Source organism: Triticum aestivum, chromosome 7B (assembly GCF_018294505.1).
Source record: "Triticum aestivum cultivar Chinese Spring chromosome 7B, IWGSC CS RefSeq v2.1, whole genome shotgun sequence".
In the NCBI taxonomy this organism is placed as follows: Eukaryota; Viridiplantae; Streptophyta; class Magnoliopsida; order Poales; family Poaceae; genus Triticum; species Triticum aestivum.
Genome location: NC_057813.1, coordinates 41,860,584 through 41,871,231, shown reverse-complemented (window position 1 = coordinate 41,871,231; position 10,648 = coordinate 41,860,584). Strand labels below are relative to the sequence as shown.

General features: G+C 47.1%; 1 protein-coding gene across 1 annotated transcript; it reads left to right on the top strand.

The window, feature by feature from the left end:
- Window positions 1-263: 263 nt before the first annotated feature.
- On the top strand, window positions 264-2,375 carry LOC123161201 (uncharacterized). The gene is made up of 2 exons (XM_044579050.1): window positions 264-1,442; window positions 1,513-2,375. The coding sequence occupies exons 1-2, from the start codon at window positions 294-296 to the stop codon at window positions 2,122-2,124; spliced, it is 1,761 nt and encodes a 586-aa protein (XP_044434985.1). The 5' UTR covers window positions 264-293; the 3' UTR covers window positions 2,125-2,375.
- Window positions 2,376-10,648: the final 8,273 nt, after the last annotated feature.

The window sequence follows — 10,648 nt, the reverse complement described above, 5'->3', positions numbered from 1 at the left end:
CCAAGATAAAGGTTAAATCGGCCGATTTATCTTATCGGTCAGAGACACCGGTAAGCAATAAATTGGCTGATATCTTGAACAGTAGTGTAAACTGCATGCATCTGTTCTAACTTCCTTCTCTTCCTTAGGATTCTGAGCCACCTCTCCACGTCTCCACGTGAGAGGGCATGCGTGCCTGAGTGCCTCTGATCACGGGAGTAGTTAGAGGCTCCTCCTATATGTAAGTGTAACATGTACTGCAGTGAATAACGGATATAGTTTGCACAGATCTCTCTTCTACTCCAACGCGCACCATGCCTTCCCCCTCCGTCAACCCGGAACATGGCGAGGTCAGCACAGACGAAATCCTCGCCCCCTACGCTGCCATGCCAACGAGAGCCACGGGCGCCGAGGGCTTCGCCTCCTTCCTGCGCACCCATGGCGAGGTGGACGCGCTCTGCGAAAAGTACGGCGTACCAAAGGATCAGTACACCGCGCACCCCGCCGGCGACCTGCGCGCGAACTCGACGCCGCCACCGGGGGCCATCTGCGTGTACGCGCGCGCACTGGAGGCCGGCATGCGCGTCCCGCTGCAGGGCTTCTTCCGCGAGGTCCTCGCCCACTTCGGCATCTCGCCTGCCCAGCTCACGCCCAACGGGTGGCGCGTCATGGAGGGCTTCCTGGTGCTCTGCGACTCCGCCGACGTGCCTCCGTCGCTCACGGTGTTCCGGCGCTTCTTCCACCTGTCCGTCTACGACCGAAGGCACAAGAAAGGATGGTACTTCTTCGTGTCCAGGGGGGGTAGCTCCAGCTTGCGCTTCACGGGGATGCCCAACCGGAATTCCAAATCCATCGTGGGCTGGAAACACGACTTCTTCTTCCTCTCGTCGCCGGCGCCGTGGCATTGCGCGGTGGATTGGGGCGAGCCGTCCAAGCGCTCCTTCAGAAACCCGGCGCTCACCCTTGAGGAAAACGAATCGGCGGTGAAGCTGCTAGCTGCTCACGGTGGCGCCGCTGTTGATCTCAGGGACCTGCTCCCTGCTACGTGCCCATGGCAGCGCCGCTATCCCTGCAAAACCAATCTTGCTGTCGCCGCATCCCCGCCGCCGCCGCCTTCTTCAAGTCGTACTACTTCCCGTTCTAAAGGCATGCATCCCTCTGTTGATGATATGTTGAAGATTATGCCGGCGGAGAAGGCGGCCGCGTCGGCGTCGGCGAAGAAGAGGACTTGGGAGGAAGCCAACGGCGGGGAGGAGGTTCCGCCTCTTTCAGTTCTGTCCTGTGTGCACTCGCCACCGCCACAGCACTTCCCCAGCAGGCACAACGGACACACCACAGACTGGGAGGCTGCACGGGAGCTGCTGCAGGGCGCCACCGAGCCGCCACTGGAGCGCGTGTTCGCGGCGAACGAGCCATCAGATACCACGGGAAATCGGGCTGGCAACGACGCAGCGATTCGTCAGGTATTGCCAGCAAATACCATGGGAAATCGTTACATTGACGCAGTCCAATCGATCTTACTGTTGTGTTCAGGATGCGAACTACGCGCTCGAGCTGGAGAAGAAGCTGGTGGCCAGGGAGCGCGAGGCCGCGGCGCTGCGGAAGCAGTTGGAGGAGGCGAAGAACGAGCTCGCCTCGGCAAAGAGAGCGGCGGACGCGGAGCGGGAGAAGGCCAAGTCCGAGCTTGCCGCGGCTGGAACAGAGCTGGAGACAACCATAGCCGAGCTCGCCGCGGCCAAGCGAACGGCGGAGGCGGAGCTGGTGCAGACGAAGGCCGAGCTCGCCGCGTCTCTGGCGGATGTGGTGAAGACGAAGGGCGAGCTCGCCGAAACAAAGCAAGCGGTAGCCGAGGCGGTGAAGACGAAGGCCGAACTCGCCGCCGCGAAGCGAGCCACCGAGACGGCGGTGGCGAAGGCGAACGCCGAACTCGCCGCGGCGAACCGGGCCGTGGAGGCGGAGGCGGAGCTGGTGAAGGCGAAGGCCAAGCTCGCCGCGGCGGAGAAGGAGCTGCACAGCGCCAGGGCGGCGGCGGCGGTGCGGGAGCTTCTGGCCTCCGAGGAGAAGGTGCGGCGGCGGGCGGAGCTCGCGCTGGAGGGGTACGAGCGCTGGCGAGGCCGTCACGCTCCGGCTGGCCGTGCCGCTTGAGTAGCCCGTTGATCGTTTCTTTTGCAACTCACATTGCTCGTTGGTCGTTTTCCTCTAAGCAATTTCGTAAGAGCATCTCCAAGGAGCGCGCTAAAAATGAGAATAACGTGTCGGGTGAGCCAGGTTTTGCGCGCGGCGGTGCCTTGGCTCCAGCGGCCGTCGCAAAATAAAGCGCGTCCGAGCTGCTCCAGCAGGCGTGCTATTTTTTTTCTTAAGACGATTGTTTACATAGCATACGAATAATAAGATAGTTCGGCACATAGCTTGCTTTTACGATACAAAATAAAACTAAAAGCTACTACTACTCGTTCTCCGACTCGGACTCTATCTCGGTGATGTCCTCCTCCGACGTCTGAGCATAGGCGTCAAGTAACCGCTTGTCGCGGGAGTCCCAGGACGACGCAACTCCTAGCACCATGTTGTATTTGGCGATCGCCTTCCGTGTTCGCTTGTACTCGCGATAGGCGGCTCGCTCCTTCCTTCTCTCCTCCCTCTTCGCCTTCGTCTCGATGAAGAACTGTTCCTCGTTGATAATGTCTTGCGGGAAGCGTTGCCTTCACAACGCCATGGCTTCCTCGTCCATCTCGACCAGGCTAAGACGGCGCTCCCGCCTTCGGTGTTTGCGACGATCCTCATCAGTGTTAAGCCGCGGAAAAGGCGCCAGCTCTTGTGCTCGCTCCCGCGTCGCCACGTCAGTGAAGTTCATGTCCCAACGGGACCGCCGGAGGCGCCACGCCGCAGCGTCGTACGCGCAGGCGCCATCCTGGGCGGTCTTGAAGGTTCCGAGGCCGAGGCGCACGCCGCCGCGCGACTGAATCGAGGCGGAATAGCTGCCGGACAGACGCACGCGGACGCCGCGGTAGCCCAAACCTCCCGGCGGCGAGGCGGCATGGTAGCGCGGTGGTGACGTGTCGGCGGCGAGGAGAGAAAGCAGTGGAAGGAGCGAGAGAGAGTGGCCGAGCCCGCTGCAATTTTATAGGTGCGCCAGACGTGGTGCGCCAAATCTAGCGCGCGAGCTGCCGCCTTTTCCACCGCGCGCGCAATCGTTTTCCGCGCGCGCTAGTTTGCCGCCATCGCTGGAGCGCGCGAAACCAGGCCGCGCACGCTAAAAAGCCAATTTACCATGCGCACAAGTCTTTTAGTGCGGCTGTTAAAGATGCTCTCGGATTCTATCGTTGAGACCACCAAATTTTGTAGCTGCAGTTTCCGCAGATACACTATGCAGCAATGGCTGCTATGCGGCTTTGTTGTTCCATACCCAGGAGACAACCGAGTACGTGGGCAAACGAAACAAAAACGTTTTGCTTAATGTGTGTTCAGCAGACATCTACAAAGCTGCAAACATTTTTTTTTGTGCTTAGTGTTGTATTTGTTTATTTAGCTTGTGTTATATATATTAATCGAGGTCTAACTGTATCACATCTAGACGTGATATAATATCTCACGTCTAAATTGTGACATCAGCATAAGTCAACATTGATTCAGCCCAGCATGTTCTTCTATTTTTTTTTTCTTCAGGCCGGTCAACTAGATGCAACAGAAAAATAGTCCCTCCGTCCGGAAATATTTGTCGTCAAAATGGATACAAATGGATGTATGTAGAATTAAAATACATCTAGATACATTCATTTTTCGGACAAGTATTTCCGGACGGAGGGAATATGTCAAGAATCAAACTACAAATAATCTGCCCGTCCATCCGTCTACCGTTCGAGTATTTGTATACGCTGCCTGACGTGCTTGTAAGCGCTTGTACTCGGCTGTTATTTGAGTGCATGAACATTCACTTTCAGTCATGTTGGTTGGATGTGGGTTGCCCGCTAAACGCATTTATCTCGTGTAAAAATATGCGGGCAGATGTGGGCTTTTCACCTATGCTATGCGGCGGATGCTGGACGGATACAGGCTTCCCGGGGGCAGTCTCACTTGCAGCCTGACGGCAACGTCAGCAACTAGGCTGATCACTGCAGTTGCTGTTTACCAAGCGGGAAACTCTAAAAAAACATAGTATGGTGTCGAGATTGAAGACATTTGTTAAAACAAATTTTGAAAGTTTTTTTTGGCAAATTGTGAACAAATTTGAAATGTTGAATATATTTGAAAATGCAAGCAGTTTTAAATTTCGAAAAACATAATTTTTCAAATGTGAAAAATTTTCTAGTTCTGAAAATTGTTTGAAAAATAAGAACAAAATTTAATATTCCAAACAATTTCTTCACAAACAAATTTTAGAACATGAAGAATTTTTAAAAATCCCTGAACAGTTTAAAGTGTGGGCACATTTCAAAATTCCTTTTTTTTGAAAAATAGGAACAGTTTAGTTTAGTTATATTTTAATCATAAATTTTTAAAAAAATTGCACCATTTTAAAATGTTGACATTTGAAAAATGTTCCTGCATTTCAAAAGAATTTTCATGATGTTTGTATTATAAAAAGTTTCGTCACATTCAAAAATATTTGGGGCAGTTTTTTTAAAAGAAACTTCACGCACTAAAAAAACTCATGACATTTTCTAGAAAAACATTATGCAACATAAAAAAATGTCCGCATATTGTTTTTTGAAAAGTTTCAGCAGTAATTTGAAGGATGTTTACCATATATTCTAAAAAATGCCAATATCGGCAGGAATTTGAAAAATGTTTACCACATATTCTAAAAAATGATCGGGTCAGTATTTGAAAAATATGCATCATGTACTTAAAAAAATGTTCAAGGCGTGTTTGAAAAATGTTCCCCGTGTATACCGGAAAATATACATTGTTTATTACAAAAGTTCACATGTATTTGCAAAAAAATACTACTAGATAGGGGTTCTGGGTTGGGGAACGAGTTGTGTGCCGAGAGTGGATATGCAACTGCGTCGGGCATGAGTTGCATATTTGGGTTGGACATGGAACTGGGTTGGGTTGTTTTGCGTGTTGGGGTTGGACATGGAACTAGATATGGGTCGAGGCAAGTTGTGTGTTCGGGTAGGACATGCAACTATATCGCACGAGTTGTCAGTTAGGGATGAACATGCAACTGAGACAAGAAATATGTTGGGCCCCAGTTACGTGTCGATGGTGGACATGCAGCTGAGATAAGAAAAAAAGCCCCCCCCCCCCCTAATTACAATTCGCGTAAAGTCGCAACTGGGAAAAAATGTTTGGCCCCCTAGTTGCGTGTCAAGGTGAACTTGAAAATTATGAAAAAAGGAAAAAGAAATAGAAATGAAGAAAATAAAAATACAAAACGAGATCAACTTTTGGAAAAAATAGAAAAAGGAAAACATTGAAGAAAAATAAATAAATAAACAGAAAAATTGTGAAGAAAACAAAGCAAAAAAATGTATCCTATCTACTTGGACCGGCCCATCTGCGGTTTGCTTGTCGTTCGCGTGTGTAAGGCAGCAGTGAGCGGTTTATAGGGATTTTGGTTTGTTTGACCAAGCCTACGTGACACTCCATCATGTATTTAAAAATGTTTTACTTGTATTAAAAAATCTTAATCATGTATTTAAAAATAATTCGTCATAATGGTTCCTCCAAGAGCTTTCGCCTTCCTCTTCTGAAAAACATTGCTTTCACGGTGAAACAAAACAATTGTAGAGGAAAAGAAAAGGATAATGTTCCTATCTAGAAAACGCATATAGTGGCCTTTGTGGATGGGACAAATGCTCCAGTGTGTATGCATTACAAGGCAACTAGCATTTTGTTATGGAAGATCATAAAAGAATGTTTTGTTTTTTGTTGGAAATTTTTTGGACATGGAATTACCCTCCAACAACGCTAATTCCACAACAAGATCCAACCATGCTGAGTGGCGGTAGCATTGAAGTTGTGCAATGCAATCAGGGGGCAACAATTGTAGTTTTGAATCGAGGGTGGGATGAAACAAACTATTGCCCAAGCTGCGAGTCAAAGGTGGACTTGCAACTAGGATGAACACTAAGCATATGCCTAGTTGCGATTCGAGGGTGGGCTTACAACTGGGAGAACTATGAGCTAAGTTGCGAGTCGAGGATGGACTTACAACAAGCCCAGTTGCGAGTCAAGGGTAGGCTTGCAACTTGGATAAAACAAAACTATGGGCCTAGCTGCGAGTTGAGGGTGGACTTGCAACTGAGATGAAAAACAAAAAAAAACATGCCCAGTTGTGAGTCGAGGGTGGACTTGCAACTGGGAGAACAACAAGTTATGGGCCCAGTTGCGCATCAAGGATGAACTTGCCACTGGGATAATAATAAACTATGGTCAAGGTTGCCAGTCGAGGGTGGACTTGCAACTGGACTACAACAAAACTCGGATCCCTATTACAAGTCTAGACTAGAAATTAAGACAACTATGAAATAACAAGACCAGGTACGTGAAGGAAATATGCCCTAGAGGCAATAATAAAGTTATTACTTTATATTTCCTTATTCATGATAAAGGTTTATTATTTATGTTAGAATTGTATTGATCGGAAACCTTAATACATGTGTGAATACATAAACAAACAACATGTCCCTATTGAGCCTCTACTAGACTAGCTCATTGATCAAAGATGGTTAAGGTTTCCTAACCATGGACATGAGTTGTCATTTGATAACGGGATCACATCATTAGGAGAATGATGTTATACACAAGACCCATCCGTTAGCTTAGCATAATGATCGTTCGGTTTTGTTGATATTGCTTTCTTCGTGTCAAATACATATTCCTTCGACTATGTGATTATGCAACTCCCGGATACCGGAGGAATGCCTTGTGTGCTATCAAACGTCACAATGTAACCGGGTGATTATAAAGATGCTCTACAGGTATCTCCGAAGGTGTCTGTTGAGTTGGCATAGATCAAGATTAGGATTTGTCACTCCGAGTATTAGAGTGGTATCTCTGGGCCCTCTCGTAATACACATCATAAGCTTGCAAGCAAACGACTAAGGAGTTAGTCAGGAGATGATGTATTATGGAACGAGTAAAGAGACTTGCGGGTAACGATATTGAACTAGGTATGAAGATACCAACGATCGAATCTCGAGCAAGTAACATACCGATGGACAAAGGGAATTACGTATGTTGTCATAACGGATCTATCGATAAAGATCTTCGTAGAATATGTAGGAGCCAATATGAGGATCCAGGTTCCGCTATTGGTTATTGACCGGAAAGGTGTCTCGGTCATGTCTACATAGTTCTCAAACCCGTTGGGTCCGCACGCTTAATGTTCGATGACGATATAGTATTATATGAGTTATGTGATTTGGTGACCGAATGTTGTTCGGAGTCTCGGATGAGATCACGGACATGAAGAGGAGTCTCGAAATGGTAGAGGTAAAGATTGATATATAGGACGATGGTATTCGGACACGAGAAGTGTCTCGGAGGGTGCTAGGTACATATCGGGTCACCGGAAGGGGTTCCAAGCACCCCCGGCAAAAGATATGGGCTTTATGAGCCAAGAGGGGAAATGCACCAGCCACAAGGGGCTGGTGCGCCCCCCATATGGGCCGGCCTAAGGAGGTGAAGGAAAGGGGAGAAGGGAAAGGAAAGTGTGGATTAGGATTCCCACTTCCTTCCCTCTCCCCCCTCTTTCCTTCTCCCTCGGTTAAATATGGCAGGGGCGCTACTTGGGGAGGACCCCAAGTAAGATTCGGCCTACTTGGGGCGCCTCCTAGCATCCTCCCCTCTCCCTTCCACCTATATATATGTGGGGTGAGGCGCCTAGCACACACCAGACAACTGCCTAGCCATGTGCGGCGCCCCCCTCCACCGTTTACCCCCCCGTCATATTTTCGTAGTGCTCAGGCGAAGCCCTGCGGAGATCACTTCACCATCACCGTCACCACGCCGTCGTGCTGACGGAACTCATCTACTACCTCGACGTCTTGCTAGATCAAGAAGGCGAGGGACGTCACCGAGTTGAACGTGTGTAGAACTCGAAGGTGATGTACATTCGGTACTCGATCGGTGGATCACAAAGAAAGTTTGACTACATCAACCGCGTTGTGAACGCTTTCGCTTACGGTCTACGAGGGTACGTAGACACACTCTCCCCCTCGTTGCTATGCATCTCCATTTTTAGATCATTCCGTGTGCATAGATTTTTTTTTGTTTTCCATGCAACGATTCCCAACAGTGGCATCATGAGCTAGGTCTATGCGTAGATGATATGCACGAGTAGAGCACAAAGAGTTGTGGGTGGTGAAAGTCATATTGCTTACAACCAACGTCTTATTTTGATTCGGCGGTATTGTGGGATGAAGCGGCCCGGACCAACCCTACATGTCCACGCACATGAGACCGGTTCCACCAACTGACTTGCAACTAGTTCTGCATAAAAGTGGCTGGCGAGTGTCTGTTTCTCCTACTTTAGTTGAATCGAATTTGACTACGACCGGTCCTTGAAGAAGGTTATAACAGGAAACTTGACGAAACACCATTGTGGTTTTATGTGTAGGTAAGAACGGTTCTTGCTAGAAGCCCATAGCAGCCACGCAAAACTTGCAACAACAAAGTAGTGGACGTCTAACTTGTTTTTGCAGGGTATGTTGTGATGTGATATGGTCAAGACATGATGAGATATACATTATTGTATCAGATGATCATGTTTTGTAAGATATCTGGCAATCGGCAGGAGCCGTATGGGTGTCTCTTTATTGTATGAAATGCATACGCCATGTAATTGCTTTACTTTATCGCTATGAGTTAGCAATAGTTGTAGAAGCAATAGTCGGCGAGACGACCACGATGCTACAATGGAGATCAAGGTGTCGAGCTGGTGACGATGGAGATCATGATAATGCTTCGGAGATGGAGATCAAAAGCACGAGATGATGATGGCCATATCATGTCACATATTTTGATTGCGTGTGATGTTTATCTTTTATGCATCTTATTTTCCTTAGTACGGTAGTAGCATTATAAGATGATCCCTTCACTAAGTTTCAAGGTATAAGTGTTCTCCCTGAGTATGCACCGTTGCGACAGTTCGTCGTGTTGAGAGACCACGTGATGATCGGGTGTGATAGACTCTACGCTCACATACAATGGGTGCAAGACTGTTTTGCATATATGGAATACTCGGGTTAAACTTGACGAGCCTAGCATGTACAGACATGGCCTCGGAACACTGGAGACCGAAAGGTGGAACGTGAATCATATAGTAGATATGATCAACATAGAGATGTTCACCATTGATGACTACCCCATCTCACATGATGATCGGACATGGGTTAGTTGATTTGGATTACGTATCACTTAGATGACTTCAGGGATGTCTATTTAAGTGGGAGTTCATTCGTAATTTGATTAATTGAACTTAATTTATCATGAACTTAGTCCTGATAGTATTTGCAAATTATGTTGTAGATCAATAGCTCACGATGTTGCTCCCCGTTTATTTTTGATATGTTCCTAGAGAAAAATAAGTTGAAAGATGATAGTAGCAATGATGCGTACTAGGTCCGTGATCTGAGGGTTATCCTCATTGCTGCATAGAAGAATTATGTCCTTGATGCACCGCTAGGTGACAGATCTATTGCAGGAACAAATGCAGACTTTATGAACGTTTGACAAGCTCGGTATGATGAGTACTTGATAGTTTAGTGTGCCATGCGCTACGGCTTAGAACCAGGACTTCAAAAACATTTTAAACGCCACGGAGCATATGAGATGTTCCAAGAGCCGAAATTCGTATTTCAGACTCATGCCCATGTCGAGAGGTATGAGACCTCGGACAAATACTTTGCCTACAAGATGGAGGAGAATAGCTTAGCCAGTGAGCATGTGCTCAGAATGTCTGGGTACTACAATCGCTTGAATCAAGTGGGAGCTAATCTCCTAGATAAGACAGTGATTGACAAGAGTTCACTAGTCACTGTCACCAAGCTACTAGAACTTCATGATGAATTATAATGTGCAAGGAATGACAAAAACAATTAACAAGCTCTTCGTGATGCTGAAATCGATGAAGGTAAGTGTTGATGGTTAACAAAACCACTAGTTTCAAGAAAAAGGGCAAGGGACAGAAAGGGAACATCAAGAAGAACAACAAACAAGTTGCCACTCCCATGAAGAAGCCCAAAGCTAGACCCAAGCCTAAAACTGAGTTCTTCTACTGCAAAGGAACTGCCACGAATACTTGGCGGATAAGAAGGATGGAGAATTAAGCAAAAGGTATATTTGATATACATGTTATCTATGTGTACTTTACTAGTGTTCATAGTAGCCCCTGGGTATTTGATACCGGTTCAGTTACTAAGATTAGTAACTCGAAGCAGGAGTTGCAAAAGGAACAAAGACTTGTTAAGGGCGAGGTGACGATGTGTGTTGGAAATGATTCCAAGGTTGATAATATCACCATCGCATACTCCCTCTACCTTCGAGATTAGTGTTGAACCTAAATAAATGTTATTTGGTGTTTGCGTTGAGCATGAATATGATTGGATTATGTTTATTGCAATACAGTTATTCATTTAAGTCAGAGAATAATTGTTGTTCCGTTTACATAAATAAAACCTTCTATGGTCATACACCCAATGTAAATGGTTTATTGAATCTC

Coding starts and splice junctions, on each gene's coding strand:
- LOC123161201 (XM_044579050.1), top strand. CDS start 294: ATGCCTTCCCCCTCCGTCAACCCGGAACATGGCGAGGTCAGCACAGAC. Junction 1,443..1,512: donor ACGACGCAGCGATTCGTCAG/GTATTGCCAGCA, acceptor TGTTGTGTTCAG/GATGCGAACTACGCGCTCGA.